Below are 20,660 nucleotides of genomic sequence, written 5' to 3' on the forward strand. Positions count from 1 at the left end.
AGTTCTGTGGGCGGAAATGCCTTGTTGATGCCAGTGGTCAGAGGAGAATGGCCAGATTGGTTCGAGCTGATAGAAAGGCAACAGTGAATCAAATAACCACCCGTTACAACCAAGGAAGGCAGAAGAGCATCTCTGACCGCACAGTACGTCGAACTTTGAGGCAGATGGGCTACAGCAGCAGAAGACCACACCGGGTGTCACTCCTTTCAGCTAAGAACAGGAAACTGAGGCTTCAATTTGCACAAGCTCATCGAAATTGGACAATAGAACATTGGAAAAACGTTGCCTGGTCTGATGAGTCTCGATTTCTGCTGTGGCATTCGGATGGTAGGGTCAGAATTTGGCATCAACAACATGAAAGCATGGATCCATCCTGCCTTGTATCAACGGTTCAGGCTGGTGGTGTAATGGTGTGGGGAATATTTTCTTGGCACTCTTTGGGCCCCTTGGTACCAATTGAGCATCGTTGGAACGCCACAGCCTACCTGAGTATTGTTGCTGACTATGTTCATCCCTTTATGACCACAATGTACCCAACTTCTGATGGCTTCTTTCAGCAGGATAATGCGCCATGTCATAGAGCTGGAATCATCTTAGACTGGTTTCTTGAACATGACAATGAGTTCACTGTACTCAAATGGCCTCCACGGTCACCAGATCTCAATCCAATAGAGCATCTTTGGGATGTGGTGGAACGGGAGATTCGTATCATGCATCTGCAGCCGACAAATCTGCACCAACTGTGTGATGCCATCATGTCAATATGGACCAAACTCTCTGAGGAATGCTTCCAGCACCTTGTTGAATCTATGACATGAAGAACTGAGGAAGTTCTGAAGGCAAAAGAGGGTCCAACCCGTTACTAGCATGGTGTACCTAATAAAGTAGGCGGTGAGTGTAAATGAAGATACATTTCTATGCATTTTAGGATTTTTTTCTCTGTCTGTCCAGCTTTGGGCGCGAGGGGGGCGTCCCGTATTTCTTATTTCTGAAAGGTGGCAACCCAACCCAGAGGATGCGGGTTCGATTCTCTCCCCTGATGAACTCGCCTAAGTATCCTTGAGCAAGATGCTAAACCCCACATTGCTCCTGGTGCTGCGTCACCAGTAGGTGGATGGCAATGTGGTGTCAAGCGCTGAGAGCCTTGAAAGGTGGAAAAGCGCAACACAAGTATAACACCATTTACCATCTAACATATTGTAGAAAATGTTGACTGTTACCAAAAAAAAAAGTACAAGCAATAGTTATAAGGTAGATATCCGTGACTAATTTACAGACACCATTTTTTTCCACTGTGATGTAATTTGTTTAAAAGTTTTGAATTTTTTTTTTCACTAAATATTATACATCAATTAATGATTCTAAGCTAAAAATGACAGACATTTCGAATAATAAATCTAATTACTTACCTTCTTTTTCTGGCTGGGTTGAAAGAAAAGCGGTTGCACGACATCTGTAAACGGGGGTTTCCAGGGTAAAACGGACATATTAAAAATAGTTTGGGGTCTTATTGCGCCATGATTCTGCTATAGCAGCATATAGACATATTGTTCTATCAAACACAACAGTTGTTTTGGCTTAAAATACAGCAGTTTATTTTAAAGAGGGGTTCAAGAGCAGACACTGCCTTTTCAACCTTGTCTGTGTTTTCTGCCATATATGAATTGGATAGTTGTAAAAAACAACAGCACCTGAAAAATAATTAACAATTTTTTCAAAAGAGGATCATGAGAAACCAGATAATGAAATTGAAATGCTTTTTCCATTGTAAATACAGGAATCAGAATATTTTCTCACACGCTAGAATTCAAAAGGTTTTTACTCAGTGTGGCTTCTTGCGTGCCTTACTAAATTTCCTTTCTGAGCAAATCGTTTACCACAAAGTGAGCATGCAAAAGGCTTTTCTCCAGTGTGTGAGCGCTTATGTATTTTTAAATAAGTCTTCTGAGAAAATCTTTTATCGCAAAGTGTGCAGGTAAAATGTTTCTCTCCAGTATGTGTTCTTGTGTGAATGTTTAATTTTTCCTTCGCGGAGAATCTTTTATCACAAAGTGTGCAGGCAAAAGGCTTCTCTCCAGTATGTGTTCTTGTATGAATGTTTAATTTAGCCTTCGTGGAGTATTTTTTATCACAAAGTGTGCAGGCATAAGGCTTCTCTCCGGTGTGTGTGCTTGTGTGTTTGTTTAAATCTCCCTTATGAGTGAATCTTTTACCACAAAATGTGCAGGCAAAAGGCCTATCTCCAGTGTGTGTTCTTGTGTGAATGTTTAAATTTCCCTTCTTGGTGAATCTTTTACCACAAAGTGAACAGGTAAAAGGCTTCTCTCCAGTGTGTGTTCTTGTGTGAATGTTTAAATTTCCCTGCTTGGTGAATCTTTTACCACAAAGTGTACAGGCATAAGGCTTCTCTCCGGTGTGTGTACTTGTGTGTTTGTTGAAATCTCCCTCATGGGTGAATCTTTTACCACAAAATGTGCAGGCAAAAGGCTTCTCTTCAGTGTGTGTTCTTGTGTGTTTCTTTAAACTACCCTTCTCTATGAATCTCTTACCACAAAGTGTACAGGCAAAAGGCTTCTCTCCAGTATGTGTTCTTGTGTGAATGTTTAAATTTGGTTTCGCAAAGTATTTTTTATTACAAAGTGTGCAGGCATAAGGCTTCTCTTCAGTGTGTGTTCTTGTGTGTTTCTTCAAACAGCCCTTCGCGATGAATCTTTTACCACAAAGTGTGCAGGCAAAAGGCTTCTCTCCAGTGTGTGTTCTTGTGTGAATGTTAAAATTTGCCTTCCGAAAGAATTTTTTATCACAAAGTGTGCAGGCAAAGGGCTTCTCTCCAATGTGGTATCTTGTGTGCGATACTAAAGTTCCCTTCTGAGTGAATCGTTTACCACAACACGTGCACACAAAAGGCTTCTCTCTAGTATGACTGGGTTTATGTCTTTCTAAATTAGATTTCCGAGAAAATCTTTTACCAGAAAGTGTGCAGGTGAAAGCTTTCCCAACTGCGCCTTCTTTTGCGTCTCTTTTAAATGATGACTTGTCTAAAGATTTTGAAGCATTTTGGTCCAAGTCATCCTCCTCCTCATTAGTATTAAAGTCAGAAGAATGTGACGTTATGTCATCGCTGTCCAAAAGCGGAGCTAAGAGGCCGTCCGTTTGCTCTCCTTTTGTTGTCAGGTGCTGAAATGAGCTGTCGCTCAAAGGGTTCGCTGCTCCGCTCTCTTCGCTTCGTCCTTTGTCTTTTTCGCTCTTCACACAGACACCCATTGGAAACTTGAGGATTTCAATTTCCTGTTTTTCTTCTTTAATACCAGGATTCTCTGGCTCCGCCTCCTGTTTGATCCACGGCATGTCGGACTCCTCCTCCTGTTTAACGTGGACGGGATTGTGCTTCTCAGGGTGAAGATCTTCTACAGTGACGTTTGCGGGACTCTGGATGGGGGGAAAATTACGTGATTTGCTGACGTCGGAGATATAGAGAGAAATACAGGTAGTCCCAGGGTTACGACGTACCCGAATGATGTAAATTCAACTTTAGGACGCTGGAGTCTCCAGTCTTTTTTTTTTAATCATGTTGACTTTTGTTTTGTGATGCATGCTTTTATTTTGGCGTAGGAAACATAGGGCAGGTAGTACTTCTGCACTTTTTTTTTTTTTAATGAATGAATGTTTTTAATGAACATGCTAATCATTTGTGTTTATTGTAGGGCTGTCAAAATTATCGCATTAACGGGCGTTAATTTTTTAAATTAATCACGTTAAAATATTTGGCGCAATTAACGCAGATGTCCCGCTCACACAGATTTAAATGATGGTACAGTGAAACGCTCACTTGTTAATTGTGTTTTATGGAGTTTTGCCGCCCTCTGCTGGCGCTTGGGTGCGACTGATTTTATAGGCTTCAGCACCCATGAGCATTGTGTAATTAATTATTGACATCAACAATGGCGGGCTACTAGTTTATTTTTTGATTGAAAATTTTACAAATTTGATTAAAACGAAAACATTAAGAGGGGTTTTAATATAAAATTTCTATAAATTGTACTAACATTTTTCTTTTAAGAACTACAAGTCTTTCAATCCATGGATCGCTTTAACAGAATGTTAATAATGTTAATGCCATCTTGTTGATTTATTGTTACAATAAACAAATACAGTCCTTATGTACCGTATGTTGAATGTATATATCCATTTTGTGTCTTATCTTTCCATTCCAACAATAATTTACAGAAAAATATGGCATATTTTATAGATGGTTTGAATTGCGATTAATTGCGATTAATTACGATTAATTAATTTTTAAGCTGTAATTAACTCGATTAAAAAATTTAATCGTTTGACAGCCCTAGTTTATTGTTATTGCTGTATTAGCGGCGAGTTATCGACATTTGAATTGCTATTATTGACGATGAAGTGATTTAATTTTTATTTTTGTTTTAATCTGCAAGTGTTGATGTCATGAGAAGCTGAATGAAGTCAAGAAACCACATGGACTTATCTCCAACATCTTGACAAGGACAGTACAATGGCGTGTATTACGGGGTTTTGGATTGTTATTTTGAGTTTTAGGCGGTATTAGAAGAGTTAATTTCAAATTACGTGGAAATTTGGGTTACATCTTCGGCGTAGGAATGGAACTCGTTCATAACCCGGGGACTACCTGTATACATTGATGAATTCACTAACTTCATGTTTTAATGGTGGGCTGAGAAGCATAATTTGTATTAAAAATATGTTGCATGACAATAGACAATAGATATTTTTCCTCTTTATTCTACAATGACTTGATTTTTACCAGCGATGCCGACAGAGGCTCTCTCATTTTCACCAATGAGACGTTGCAACAATAACCACATGCTCCACTACACCAATCAAAGGCAACATTGTTTTTTTCTCCACTAGAGGCGCTCATGCTCTTTGGACAGGTGGTAAATATTTGCTTTGTTTTTTTCCACAAGAAAATTATATTTTGTTTCAAATTTTTATCACCCAGCAGTGCATGAAGTGTGGGGGGATAAAAAAAAAAATTTTTTTGACAAAGTGGTTCAAAATATTACGTCAGCATGGTAATGCGGTCCAAAAAAAACTAATGGTTGACATTGTCCCCTCAATAAGGAACAATTAAGATAAAACGGTTACTAATTGATGTTTCAAGTGTTGTTCTGGTCTGAATTTGAATGTTTTTGTGTCATCTTTTGGCCTAATGTGGTCACGTATTAGCTTATAGTACAGTATAATAATAACAGTTTATATTGATGACGTTATGCTGAGAAAAAAAATACTAGGGCTGTCAAACGATTAACATTTTTAATCGAGTTAATCACAGCTTAAAATTAATCGTAATTCAAACCATCTCTAAAATATGCCATATTTTTCTGTAAATTATTGTTGGAATGGAAAGACATAAAACGGATATATACATTCAACATACTGTACATAAGTATTGTAGTTGTTTATTATAACTGTTAAAACGATCCATGGATAGAAAGACTTGTAGTTCTTCAAAGATGTTAGTACAAGTTATAGAAATTTTATATTAAAACCCCTCTTCATGTTTTCGTTTTAATAAAATTTGTAAAATTTTCAATCAAAAAATAAAATGGTAGCTCGCCATTGTTGATGTTGCCGAGCGGTGAAGTCACATGGGCTCCCTTCCGTTCTTCCACAGTGTCTTTAACTACGTAAGGTAGTGATTGAAATACACCACAAGGTGTCAATGGCGAGTTTTAAATTACTTTGAAATCAAGCCAATGAGTGTGTTTTGTCCCTCGACCGACGCCGTAGTTTCCTGTTTACTTGTCTATTCATTGTACATCATTTGAGTGCTGGCTTCACAACATACGAGACCTCTGATCGTTTGTATATTGTGACTGAATATTGCCATCCAGTGTATTTGTCGAGCTAAACGACAGCTAAACGAAATGTTTGAATAGTTTGTCCAAAGTCTGAGCATCATTAATACAGGCAGAAGCGCTTCTCTTTATGTAAACATTATTTTTTGGAGAGAGAGGAACATTATTTTTGCTCTGTATTCTGTCCTCAATGCGTGTGAGTACACAAAATAACAGTGAACAACAGAAGCTCCAAAGAGGAATCAGACGTTGAGGCAAAGTTGAATGGGCTTTACTGTAGTCATCAATTCTCTTGACGGGCACGTTTCTGATTATTGTAAAAATGAAAATAATAAACATTGTGTCAATAACTTGCACAAGTCAAGAATTAACACAAAGTATACACACACGTTTCCATTTGAGCAGTAGCACTAGCCAATTAGCTCACAAGCAACAAATAATGTAACTACATTGCAGCATACAGTATATGGAAACAAAATGAAATGTACATCACCAATAATTACACAATGCTCATGAATATATATACAAATAAAGAATGCAACTCACAAGCGATGCATGTATAAGAGACAAAGAGTGCGGTGAGACAGCGAGAACTGCCACTGAATACTGGATGCAGACGTTAGCTGGTCTGTATAGCACTGTATTGGTACGAGTTTGCGTCGACATATAATCACATCAGCAGAGCGTGCTGAAACCCATAAAATCAGTCGAACCCAAGCGCCAGCAGAGGGCGAAAAAACGCCAAAAAACACAAGTAACTAGTGGACATGACACTGTGCTGTCATTTTAATCTGTTTGAGCGGGGCATGTGCGTTAATGCGTCAAATATTTTAACGTGACACATTTAAAAAATTAATTACCGCCCGTTAACGCGATAATTTTGACAGCCCTGAAAAATACCGATATTTACCAAAAATTCATATTCTACGCAGTTACTCACAATGTTGCTTATTATTTGAGTATTCTTGTCAACCGAATACTTTTTAACTTGAACTTCAGTAAATTTTTGGATGACTATATTACTTGAAACCTGAGTAATATTATCTGGAAGTAACGTTACTATTACTTGAGTATAATTTTTGGCTACTCTACTCCCCCCTCCATATTGGTAGTAGGGTTCGTATATGTTTTTAATGGCCAAATTCAAGCTCTTTTAATAGAATTTTCAAGACCAATTTTACAGTACCTTTTAAATATTATTCCAATGAGTTTTTATTGGCTTTTTTTTTTTTTTTTTTTTTAATATGGCGGAAATCATCAAATTGCGCCATCTCACAAATGTCTTTCAAAATGTTCGACGACCCTGGAGGCTCAAAAAATTTACGATGAAAAGTGGCAATTCTGAATTTCGTCTTTTTTCCAAAAATAAATAAATAAAAGGTTTCCAACAATTTTGAATGAACATTGAGAGACGAGCACATATTTTTTGCGTCTACAGGGACGTCAACTTGGTGAAAATACACATTCAGCAAGAAAATAGTACATTATATTCAATGAATTATACCCAACTAGACTCCACAAACACACACAAAAAAAAGCGAATGATATGCTACGCTAACGCAGTGGTTCTAAATTATTTTCTGTGACGCCCTTCCCCAGGAAGACGTAAATGTTTCGCCCCCCCACCCTATGCCGACACTGTAAACAGTATCATGTTTATAAAATTATTATTATTATTATAATAAAGTACATCTCTGCATAATATTGTGTCCTTTTTTTCTATTGGAGAAAAGTAACAAAAATTGGTACAACTTTATTAACATTGTTTTGTTTGTAACAGAAAAGACCTTAAGTGCATCAAGTTTGTCTGAATTAAAAAAAGTCACATCCAAACTATAAAAATACACTCAAGGTACATTTTTAGACCGTTTGGTACTGAAAAATAAAATCGAATAAAATCTAAAAATAACATTAAATTCAGATTAATTAGCAGCGTTAACTCACGAGGACATTATGCCTAGCAATTTGACCGAAAGAACGAAAATGATTGGAGAAAAAAAACGACACTGTCATTGGACAGAGGGACAGTTTATATTTTTACTGTAGGCTATAGAGCCTACCCACCGACGTCATAAAACCACGTGCTCGCTGTATGGTTCCGCCCACTTGTCCGTCATTTTGTCTCTGTATTAGCATTGGTTTCAATTGATCGAGGAATTTAAAATGCATTTCATGGAAGACCCGGTGCTTTCTGATGCCGTAAACTCACTGGATGTGTTGCATAAAAGGCGTTATGTGGAAAAGCTTCGTTCTATACAGTCGCCAGATCCATATTTGATGCCGAAATCGATGATTTTTGACCGGCTGCCTTCACAGTCTCTGCCTGACCCTGATATTTACAACTATCTTGTCCACACAAAATCAGCCTATTCTCACGAAAGTTTGAAAAACTTTAAGAGCTTGGAGGCTTATAAATGCTACGTTGCTGGTTGGGTGAAACAGGTCCTCGTACACGAAAATTCGGCAGGAATCTTGTGCTCGGAAGGTGAGTTACGAAATTTTCAATTCAAAATCTTTTGTTCTTGCTAACATCCACTGTCAAGTCTAATGTATTTCATGTCATTTGTCAATGGAGCTAGGGCTTTTAATGTTTATATGGTTTAGCGATAGCACTCACTACATACATACGTGTATGTTGTCGGCGATTAGCCTAGCAATGATCTTAATTGTGGTTGTCAGCCCAAAACCCTCTAAATATATATTAAATGCATCTTACCAGATATAAAATGACTACTACATAATCTGTGGTAATCGTTTGGAGCCCAGTTTTCTCGTCGAATTGCAGCAGCCCATCTCGCTCTCTCCTCTCCGTGTCTCTCGGAATCCGGTAGAACTTCAAGTCTCTCCGTCTATCTTCTCTGTTATTGCAACCGACCGCCACACACGCCTTCACCATTTTGATTATTAATGTCAACGAGCAGAAAAACACGTCGTAAATAGGAGGAATGTACGTAGCCCTAACAGGTCAACACGATGTGTTGCCGGACAAGTGGGCGGCACCAGTCAGGAGAGCGGAGTTGTGACGTCACGTGGGTAGGGTCTATATCAGCTCCTTTGCAATAGACCCCACTCACATGACGTCACAACCACGCCTCCGCGCCATATTGTCCGTCAGCTCGTCGTGTGTACGCATTACCGCTACGTAAATTCCTCCTATTATGGGGTGTTTTTCTGCTCGTTAACATTGATAATCAAAATGGTGAGGGCGTGTGTGGCGGTTGGTTGCAGTAACAGAGAAGATAGACAGAGAGACTTGAAGTTCTATCGTATTCCGAGAGACCCGGAGAGGAGAGCGAGATGGACTGCTGCAATTCGACAAGAAAACTGGGCACCAAACGATCACCAGAGATTATGTAGTAGTCATTTTATATCTGGTAAGATGCATTTAATATATATTTAGAGGGTTTTGGGCTGACAACCACAATTAAGACAACATAGTTTCAAATTCAAGATGCTTATTTCTTCCACCATCATTATTTTTTGAATAATATTTAGCTGGTACCAAGTGAAAGAAGCTGGCCTTGTCTACGGATCATCAGTTAAACAGGTGTGTCCAAACCTTTTGCAAAGGGGCCAGATTTGGTGTGGTAAAAATGCGGGGGGCTACCTTGGCTGATTTACATAGAACAATATATTTAAACAAATTTTAGCAAGCCCTTCTGTGTGTCACATTTGCTTTATTATTATTTTTTTAATTCATAATTTCAACAATCTCGTCTTTGTGGCGTTCTCTTTCGACACTCGGGCTCTTGCGAAATACTGCTGCTGTGAAATTAAACTAGCTTCAAGTTGCTATAATTTCTCGCTGCGTAATTTTGGTGTACATGCCATCGTGTCTTGTTTGGTAATATAGCGTCACATCGAACTCTTTCAAAACAGCGACTGTCTCTTTGCAAATGAGGCAGACACAGTTGTTGCGTATTGTATTGAAGAAATAGTCCGATATGCACCTATCCTTGAAGTGCGGCCATCGCAGTCAACTTTTTTTTTTTTTATTGATTGTCGCCAATTTAGAAAATTGGAAGTAAAGGGTCACACGGGGTAATGTTGCTTAGAGTGCTGCTCTTAAAAGTTTTTCAAACTTTCGTGAGAATAGGCTGATTTTGTGTGGACAAGATAGTTGTAGATATCAGGGTAGCAGATGTCAGGCAGAGACGGCGAAGACAGCGGGTTGAAAAATATCGATTTAGGCATCAAATATGGATCTGGCGAATGGATAGACTGAAGCTTTTCCATATAACGCCTTTTATGCAATGCATCCAATGCGTTTACAGCGTCTGAAAGCACCGGGGCTTCCATGAATTGCATGACAAATTGAAACCATTGTGAATACGGATAAACAATGACGGACAATATGGTGGCCGGATACAGCGACACGTCATTGTGTGACGTTGGGGAGTGGGGTCAATAGTGTGAGGTTATTTTGCACTGAGCATGCTAAACAGTGCTCGCTGGTTTACTGATCTAACACTGACAAAGCGGGACGACTGTCAGCAATATTACAATATTCGGCACCGTTTCGCTAAAAAACAATCAAGAAGCTTATCATTGAGATTGGATTCTAATTTCTTTTAGTGGCATCCTAATTGAGTTGGATTCTCGCTGTTCGTTACAAACATTTTTGGACACAGTAAACAGAGGGGTCTGTTCTCATCTCCCGCGCATTCTCACCAGCCGGGAGAACTGGAGGTGAGGGCGGTCGTCGCAACGCTCCCAAGGCAAACATGGCGCTTCTCCGGCAGACACGTGAGAACTGGAGAAGACAGTGGGTCGCTGCGTGAGCCCAGGCAAAAACGGCGCACAGCTCTTCATATCTCTTTGCTATGTGCTCTTGTTTGGTTCAAAAATACTGCGCAAACTCAAAGTGAGAGTGTCACTACCATCCACTGAGTGGATGTGCAAATACACTTACCGTAATTCAAGTACGGCAAAAAGTATGTTCCCTGACGTCACATGGACCACCCCCTGCATCGCGAACCGCCCCACTATTTGAAAAGTACTTACATACAGTAACAATCACAACAAAACAAAGTCTGATGTTGCATGAAAAATACAACTAATGTCATGACCTTACCTTCATTTTCTTTTGTTTCAGTTGTTCGTCGTGACCTGGATTTTTTCTCCTCATTTCTACTCTTTGACTTGATGTTTGGGATTGTGTTGGCCACCAGTCAGTAGTAATTTGTCGCATCTTAAAGACAAGTCGAGAAGCGTCTCATACAATTAAATGTAATCACGCTCATGTCAACCGATCGATTTTTCCTGAAAACAAACTTCACAAATCGGAAGTAAAGTCAAAGCAGTTGGAGTGCGTTAACGTGTCTTAGCTCGCGAGCTAAGCTAAACTAAGTTAAAGGGTATGTCAACCCCTGGGGAAATGTTAATATTCCATCATTTATCCATAAACGCATGCCTTTTGTATTCATATCATGCCACTTCGTGTAATTACACACAAGAAAATGAGAGAAATTTGGATCGATTGTCAAGCTAAAACAACCGGCGCCCGAGATCTGGCAGATTGTGTGCGTGACGTCATTACAAGTGAAGAGATTGCCACTGGCCACTAGGGGGGCAGCGCCTGTCTGCATCAATATAATTTCTTCTAGTGAGGGGACAATTAGGGGTGTTTTGAGCTGTTTATGCTATTGCATTGTGTTCGTCCAGCTCTGCACATATTCCAGGTTCCCTCATGAAGAAACACCCTTCGTTGTCAATGAAAGAGAATTCAGAATTGACAGTGAGGGGTGTTTCTTCAACAAGAAAAAGACTCAGTGCGGCTCAGTGAATGGCGGCGATGATGGCAGACAATTTCGTTTCTAGTTCCAGTGACGAATCTGACGTAGAAGGACGTAACGAATGTTCATCTCATGGTGACGAGGAGAGTTACGAAGCTTTAATCTGTGTTTTAGGTTACCAATTTGAGCCCAAACGAACGCCAATGCAGCGTAATGAAACGGTCATTGAGGGGAGCAATGACACTGATGAAACATCGGCAGCAGATCGTGTAATATATTATATTATTGCTTTTATTTATAATTTATACATGTGTCCAGTCCTGTATCCAATGCGTGATATTTTTTTTTAATATAGAAGCATCTCCTTTGAGCAGCAATCTTTTAGCAAAACCCGATTTCACTTGTCCATAGTTCGAGAAGCTTCCAGGTGGAAAATGCGCACCACACAAAACCGTGCCGGTGTTGTACCGAAATCTGCGATCCGTCAGAATCTGTGACGAAGGAGGGCGATGTTGCCAAAAGCAAGGCCGACAGCAACGAAGATGAGGAATCGAAGAAGGCCACTTACGCTAACGGCGTAAACAGCCATTTGCTACGTAAATGAGGCTATTCACTCGAAGTTGCCGAGGCTTATTTTCCCTTTCACCGAATAAACGTCATGATATTTAATCATGACGCTGACATTTGGAAAATGACTGCTTCAAAAAATCACATACAGTAGCTATATCATACAGTATATTATGAATTTTTGATGTTTCAAAAATTTCTGCTTGAATAGATTACTTTTGATATTGTGAAATAGTAAGCTGCAATAAATTGCGATTTTTCTTCTTATTCGTCCTGACGAGGTTATTGTGTAAATATCCTCTTCAATGAATTACATTTATTGTATGACTTTTGACGTTGTGAAAATGTGTGTTCTAATAAATTACATTGCTGTATTGTATTTCTGAGATTATGAAATTATCCGCACCTATAAATTACATTATGAATTTATTACTCTTCCTCACACACTCACGCATACACAATTTTCGATGTATAAGGACAATGAATGATATAAATGAAAATGCGGTAGTTAGTGTGTGATTTTGCTGTATTTTACTTATGCTATTTCCCAGCCCATCGAAGGCAATTCCTTACTTATTTGACATTCCCTTACTGTCATTTGAATGCATGTTTCCTCAAAACGACCACCAGATACTATATTTATAGTGTCACGTTTTCTCATAGGTGCAGATGTGGCTGTCGGAAATGGTGATACTCTCTACTGTGTCTGAGAACAATCAAGTCACTCTTAAAGCTCTTTGCTGATCTTTTGACACCATCCCAACTCCCCCCTACTATATATCCTCTCAACTGGACCCCCAGAGGGTGTATATTTAATTATTACATTTTCCGATAGGTGCAAATGTGGCTGTCGGAAATAGTGATACTCCTCTACTGTGTCTAAGAACAATCAAAACACTCTTAAAGCTCTTTCCTGATCCCCTGACACTATTCCTACTCCCCCCTACCACACCTTGTCTCAATTTGACCCCCAAAGTCTGTACACTTTATCATGACATTTTCTGATAGGGTCAAATGTGGCTGTCAGAAATTGTGATCCTCCCCAACTGTAGGTGGGGCTGTAACATTGACACTTGCACTTTTGCGATAGCCGATTAACCCAATTTTCAGCTCTGGGGGTCCAATTGAAAAAATATGTATTAGGGGAAGTGAGGTCTGTCATTAGATCAGCAAAGAGCGTTAAGGGTGACTTGACTGATTTTAGACACAATACAGGAGGATCACATTTTCTGATGCTGACAATTTCTGTAAGCCACATCTGCACCTATCAGAAATTGTGATCCTCCTGTGATGTTTAGTGATGACAAAATGTACAAACTCTGGGGGTCCAATTGAGAGGAGATGTAGTATTGGGGGGGGGGGTGTCAGAAAATCAGCAGAGAGCCTTAGTGGTGACTTCATTTTAGACACAATAGGGAGGATCACAATTTCTGACAGCCACGTCTGCACCTACCAGAGGTTGTGACAATAAAAATATAGTTTCTGGAGGTCGTTTTGAGGTATTATATATTCAGATGACGGTAAAATAACGTCAGATTAGTAAGGATTTGTCTTTGATGGGCTGGGCAACAGCATAAGGAAAATACAGCGAGATCAATCACAGACTACGGCATATATTTATATCATTATCCTTATGCATTTAAAATTGTGAGTGCATGTGTGGAAGAGTCATAAATTAAAAGAATGAAAGTAATTTATAAGAGCGGACAATTCCATAATTTCACAAATACAATACAGTACCTAATTTAGAAAAGCGCACATTTTCACAACATCAAAAGCCATACATTTTATGTAATTTATTTAATGGGATATTTACATAATGACCTCATCATGATGAAGAATAATAGCAATTATTACAGCGGACTATTTCACAATGTCAAAAATTCACATGAAATATCCAAAACTTTTAAAGCATTTTCTTAGTAACGATGTCATGATCGAATGTCACGACGTTAATACCGTGAAAGGGAAAATAAGCCTCGCAACTTGTAGCGAGCCTCGTTTACGTAGCAGTTCACGCCGTTAGCGTAAGTGTTCTTCTTCGTTTCCTCTTCGTCGTTGCTGTCGGCCTTGCTGTTGACAACATCGCCCTCCTTCGTCACAGATTCTGACGGATCGCAGATTTCGGTACAACACCGGAGGCTGGGTCTGCAAAATTAGCCCTCTTTGCACGGACGAACTTTATCCATTGTCTGCGTAGTCCAGCTCTTTTTTTCGCGTTCGGGAACTCATGGATACAATATTCCGATAAATAGCTATTTGTACACCACATAGCACAGCAGTTTTGAACCATTTTAGTGATGTTTTGGTCAAACAAACCTGAACGCTACTCTCTCGCCGATAAAAAAAAAAAAAAGGCACCTGGCTCCGCCTCGACTTTCATTCACTTGTAGTGACGTCGCCGCCCCATTCGGCTGTTTCCGGAACACTTTCGGAAATGTTCGTCATTATCGATAACTTCTCATTAATGTGATTGATTTTTTTGTTAACTTTATCAATATTTGTTATCTTGGCACATAACTGTTCTATTGATGTCTCACGCCCCCTTTCCTTTTGCATACTCTTTAAGTGAGCCTGCGAAGCTTCAACATAAAGCCGAACGACTTCCATTATGCTTCAAAATGAGACTTTTTAGTCCATTAAATTCTGTCTTTGGTACTTACCCAATTAAATTGCTTTGAAGGAGGTCGTTTGGTTTAGAGAACAGAACAGGAAAGAACCGCAAGCCCCGGATGAGTACATAGAGGTTATGTCAAGTGAACCGGAAGTAGAAACGTTCAAGTGCTGAAACTTCAGCGTAAGAAGCGTTTGGAAGCACATCACTTCACCTGGTCAATGGAGTCAAAAAATATTCAATAAATATGATCAACATATCCGAATTCTAGTCATCACTATCAATACCTCAATGTGAAGGCTCAGAATTTAAATATTTCATAAATGTATACACTCACTTTATTCAATGTACTGTACCAATGGGTGAAACATGGTGATAAAACAAGGGTCGCGATGCAGATATTGCAGACATCAAGGAGTGGTAGAGATTTTATTTTTCATAAAGTTACCCTTTTAAATGAAAAAAAAAAAAATAAATAAATAATAATAATAATACAATCAACCGATCTGTGACTGATTTACAGACACCCATTTTTTTCACAGTGACGAACTTTGTAAAAAGTTTAAAATATCCAAATGAACAATTTTTTAAAGTCGTTTATTAATTTTTTTTAACTAAATATTAGACATCAATTAATGATTCTAAGCTAAAAATGACATTTCGAATAATAAATCTAATTACTTACCTTCTTTTACTGGCTGGGTTGAAACAAATGCGGTTGGACAACATCTGTAAATGGGGGTTTCCAGGTTAAAACAGACATATTAATAATAGTTCGGGGGCCTAATATGCCATGATTCTGCTATGGAAGCATATAGATAAATTGTTCTATCAAACACAACAGTTGTTTTGGCTTAAAATACACTAGTTTATTTTAAAGAGGGGTGCAAGAGCAGAAACTGCCATTTCACCCTTGTCTGTGTTTTCTGCCATATATGAATTGGATAGTTATAAAAAAAAGAACAGCACCTGAAAAATCATGAACAACTTTTTCAAAAGAGGCTAGTGAGAAACCGAATAATGAAATTGAAATGCTTTTTCCGTTGTAAATGCAGGAATCAGAATATTTTGTCACACGCTAGAATTCAATGGTTTTTATCTCAGTGTGGCTACTTGCGTGGCTTATTAAATGTCCTTTCCGAGCAAATCCTTTACCACAAAGTGAGCATGCAAAAGGCTTTTCTCCAGTGTGTGAGCGCTTATGTATTTTTAAATTATTCTTCTGAGAAAATCTTTTATCACAAAGTGTGCAGGCCAAAGGTTTCTCTCCAGTGTGTTTTCTTGTGTGAATGTTTAAATCGTCCTTACGGGTGAATCTTTTACCACAAAGTGCGCAGGCAAAAGGCTTCTCTCCAGTGTGTGTTCTTGTGTGTATGTTTAATTTTGCCTTCGTGAAGTATTTTTTATCACAAAGTGTGCAGGCATAAGGATTCTCTCCGGTGTGTGTGCTTGTGTGATAGTTTAAACTTCCCTGATGGGTGAATCTTTTACCACAAAATGTGCAGGCAAAAGGTTTCTCTCCAGTGTGTGTTCTTGTGTGACTGTTTAAATGTCCCTGATTTGTGAACCTTTTACCACAAAGTGTGCAGGCAAAGGGCTTCTCTCCAGTGTGTGTTCTTGTGTGATAGTTTAAATTTTCCCTTGTAAAGTATTTTTTATCACAAAGTGTGCAGGCATAAGGCTTCTCTCCAGTGTGTGTTCTTGTGTGTATGTTTAATTTTGCCTTCGTGGAGAATTTTTATCGCAAAGTGTGCAGGCATAAGGCTTCTCTCCAGTGTGTCTACGCATGTGTGCCCTTAAGTAGCATTTACAAGGAAACGTTTTATCACAAAGTGAGCAGGGAAAACGTTTCCCAACCACGCCTTCCTTTGCGTCTCTTTTAAATGATGACTTGTCTAAGGATTTTGAAGCATTTTGGTCAAAGTCATGCTCCTCCTCATCAGTATTAAAGTCAGAAGAATGTGACGTTAAGTCATCGCTGTCCGAAAGCGGAGCTAAGAGGCCGTCCGGTTGCTCTCCTTTTGTTGTCTGGTGCTGAAATGAGCTGTCGCTCAAAGGGTTCGATGCTCCGCTCTCTTCGCTTGGTCCTTCGTCTTCTTCGCTCTTCACACCGACAACCATTGGAAAATTGAGGATTTCAATTTCCTGTTTTTCTTCTTTGATGTCAGAGGTCTCTGGCTCCGCCTCTTGTTTGATTAACGGAATGTCAGGCTCCTCCTTCTGTTTAGCATGGACGGGATTGTGCTTCTCATTATGAAGTTCTTCTACAATGACGTCTGCGGGACTCTGGATGGGGGGGGGGGGGGGGAATTACGTGATTTGATGATGTCGAAGATATAGAGAGAATATAGAAAGAAAAACAGGTAGTCCCCGGGTTACGACGTACCCGACTGATGTCATTTCAACTTTAGGACGCTGGAGTCTCCAGTCTTTTTTATATCATGTTGACTTTTGTTTTGTGATGCATGTTTTTATTTTGGCATAGGAAATATAGGGCAGGTAGTACTTCTGCACGCGAGGCTTGCAAGTCAGAGCGCACTTACACACGAAGAACGTATTTGTTCACACTAGGATGAACGCGAACGCACACACATACACACAAGGAAGAGCCATTTGCTCCCACGAAGAAGCCGAATGTGAGAGAGGAAAGACCCTGCGCGCACATTTGTTACTTTCGAAGCATCCAGAGGCAACACCTTTTGTACCGTTTCTTGTGCGTTTTCAATTGTGGTCGAATACTTTGGGCGAGTTGATGTGTTTTTTTTAATGATGTGCGGACGCTAACTGATACATGCTAATCGTTTGTGTTCATTGTTATTGCTGTATCAGCAGCGAGTTATCAAAATTTGAATTGCTATTATTGACGATGAACTGATTTAATTAAATTTTTATTTTTGTTTCATTTTGCAAGTGTTGATGTCACGAGAAGCTGAATAAAGTCAAGAAACCACGTGGACTTAGTATCTCCAACATCTTGACACTGACAGTACAATGGTGTGTATTACGACGTTTTGGATAGTTATTTTGAGTTTTAGGCGGTATTTCAAGGGTTAATTCGTACTCACGCGGAAATTCAGGTTACATCTCCAGCGTAGGAATGGAACTAGTTCGTAAACCAGGAACTACCTGTATACATTGATCCATCCACTTAATGTTTTGTTTAATCCTGGCCCGAGAAGCATTCTTTGTGTCAAAATTTGTTGCATGACACTAGATTGAACCCTGACATATTGGCAGAGGTGGGAAGTAACGCATTACATTTACTTCATTACATTCACTTGCGTAAGTTTTTGAGAAAATGTACTTCTTAGAAGTTTTACAACGCAATGCTTTTTACATTTTAACTTGAGTAGATTTGTAAAGGAGAAACGTGACTCTTACTCCACTACTTTGGGCTACACTATAGAGTTGTTACATTTTTCCTCTTTATTCTACATATTGACTTGATTTTTGCCAGAGATGCCAACAGAGGTTCTCCCATTTTCACCAATGAGACATTGCAACAATAACCACATGCTCCACTATAGACCCTACCCGCCGACGTCACAAAATCACGTGATCGCTGTATTGTTCCGCCCCCTTGTCCGTCATTTTGTGTCTGTATTATCAATGGTCTCAATTGATCGAGCAATTTATAATGCATTTCATGGAAGATCCGGTGCTTTCGGATGCCGTAAACTCACTTGATGCGTTGCATAAAAGGCGTTATGTGGAAAAGCTTCAGTTTATCCATTCGCCAGATCCATATTTGATGCCTAAATCGATGTTTTTCGACCCGCTGTGTTCGCCGTATTTGCCTGACATCTGCTAGCTACCCTGATATGTACAACTATCTTGTCCACACAAAATCAGCCTATTCTCACGAAAATTTGAAAAACTTTAAGAGCTTGGAGGCTTATAAATACTTCGTTGCTGGTTGGGTGAAACAGGTCCTCGTCCACGAAAATTCGGCAGGAATCTATCTTGTGCTTGGAGAGGTGAGTTACGAAATTTTCGATTCAAAATCTTTTGTTCTTGCTAACATCCACTGTCAAGTCTAATGTATTTCATGTCATTTGTCAATGGAGCTAGGGCTTTTAATGTTTATATGGTTTAGCGATAGCACTCTCACTACATACATACGTGTATGTTGTCGGCGATTAGCCTAGCAATGATCTTAATTGTGGTTGTCAGCCCAAAACCCTCTAAATATATATTAAATGCATCTTACCAGATATAAAATGACTATTACATAATCTGTGGTAATCATGTGGGCGGCACCAGTCAGGACAGCGGAGTTGTGACGTCACGTGGGTAGGGTCTATAGCTGCAAGCTATGCACTCGGTAGCTAAATGAATCAGAAAACTACAATCACAACGGACAGCGATCTCAAATCTGAACATTGAATGGGATTAATTTCGGAATGTACCCTTAGCGATCCAATACAGTGCAACTTGTACATATATTATCACGCTCTAGGCGCTACGTTAGCAATAGAATGCTACGTTAGCAATGGGATGCTACGAGCGGAGCTAACGTGCTACGAACAACAAACAATAATAAAGAGTAGTGATACAAGCACAAGCATCACATATATGATTGCAGTATACGTGGAGAACATTATAACTTACTTATCGGCCGAGGACGAACATGTTTTCCTCAACCGCAGTATTTTTAGAATACTCTGCGCATGTGCAGCAACGCAGTTGTCACAAAGCGAGGCAGTTCGCTGTCCAGCCCTCACAGCAGGGAATTCACAACAGCGTGGTTGCGGCCAACAGTAACCGTTAATCGTGTAATGAAAAAGTAGGTGAGACCAAATCTCAGTGCGTTGTCTATATCAAGTGCGACGCTACAAATAGATATTCCCGACATTTTTATTGGGTGGGCACAACTCACGTCTGGGTGGGCCGTGCCCACCCCGGCCCACCCATACATCCGGCCCCGGTAGAACCCCAACAGCAACTTGGACAAAGTCATCGGAAGTGTCTGAATCCTGCATTTAAGATAAAACCACAAATAAATTCAATTAAGATGCTAATACATCACACACACATTATAGTGTGTTCATGTAACGATGGAGGCAGCGGGCTGACAGCCGAGAGCGGGTGGGCATGGCCGGCGAACGTGTATGCAATCTTTCCCCCCAGGTGTTCCCGATCCTGGTCCAAACTGCACACACAGCCCTGTCCAAGCCACGATCCACGCACCCCTTTTTTTAAAATTTTTTTTCTCTTGACTTTTTTTTAATAAATGACTTTGTGTGGATAAAGCAAAGCCCTTCCCCAGTCTCCATTCACTGCATTCCAGGGGCGCATCTAACCTGCTTATTGTTAAATTCACTTTGATGATTGAAGTGCCTGCACAAAACCACAGAGAAGAAACCACAACTCTGTGATACTGTCTTGGAGAGCTCTTTAGATGACGAGCAGGTAGAAATGGCTGCATTTTAGCACTAAGCCTGCACAAAAACGTTTAAAAAAAAAACAAACACAAAAATATACAACCTTATCCGAGAAGCTCAGATCTGGCTCAATCTTTGCATGCATTAAAAATAATTTCCAACTTGGACTACTGTGTAGTTGCAATTTTTTGATAAAAGCTTCTGAACCAAATGTGGGACATCAAATTTGTGACTCCCAACTGATTCAGAATATGTCACTTGTTGTTGTGACGTCCCCACTTAAATTGGAAAAAGTTTTTTTTTTTTTTTCTTTGCATTTGGCACCTCATTTTTGAAAAACATTTTACTCACCCGTATCACTTTATCATTTGACACCCTATTTTCTAAGTAAAACACATTTTACTCACCCATATAACTTTTTTTTCGCATTTGGTGCACTTCTAAAGATATTGTGTCAGACGATATCCACTCAACGATAGCCGTGTGGGCAAAGTAAAGGGCACGGATATGA

The 20,660-nt window shown here is 39.5% G+C and overlaps 1 protein-coding gene across 12 annotated transcripts; it reads right to left on the reverse strand.

The window, feature by feature from the left end:
* Window positions 1-752: 752 nt before the first annotated feature.
* LOC130915430 (gastrula zinc finger protein XlCGF57.1-like) lies at window positions 753-19,407 on the reverse strand. Of its 12 annotated transcripts, XM_057835454.1 has the most exons (8): window positions 19,377-19,407; window positions 18,976-19,093; window positions 15,451-15,494; window positions 14,815-14,979; window positions 10,924-11,040; window positions 10,762-10,834; window positions 10,521-10,602; window positions 753-3,429 (listed from the first exon to the last, which is right to left on the reverse strand). In XM_057835454.1, exons 6-8 carry the CDS (start codon window positions 10,818-10,820, stop codon window positions 1,819-1,821), a joined length of 1,752 nt encoding a protein of 583 aa, XP_057691437.1. In that variant the 5' UTR covers window positions 10,821-10,834; window positions 10,924-11,040; window positions 14,815-14,979; window positions 15,451-15,494; window positions 18,976-19,093; window positions 19,377-19,407; the 3' UTR covers window positions 753-1,818. The 12 variants fall into 12 exon arrangements, with proteins under 12 accessions (XP_057691437.1, XP_057691430.1, XP_057691454.1 ...); XM_057835447.1 differs by lacking the exon at window positions 19,377-19,407 and having other exon boundaries at window positions 18,976-19,169; XM_057835471.1 differs by lacking the exon at window positions 19,377-19,407 and having other exon boundaries at window positions 10,762-10,848; window positions 18,976-19,169.
* Between the last annotated feature and the right edge of the window lie 1,253 nt (window positions 19,408-20,660).

The sequence above is a fragment of the Corythoichthys intestinalis genome, chromosome 1 (assembly GCF_030265065.1).
Source record: "Corythoichthys intestinalis isolate RoL2023-P3 chromosome 1, ASM3026506v1, whole genome shotgun sequence".
NCBI classification, from domain to species: Eukaryota; Metazoa; Chordata; class Actinopteri; order Syngnathiformes; family Syngnathidae; genus Corythoichthys; species Corythoichthys intestinalis.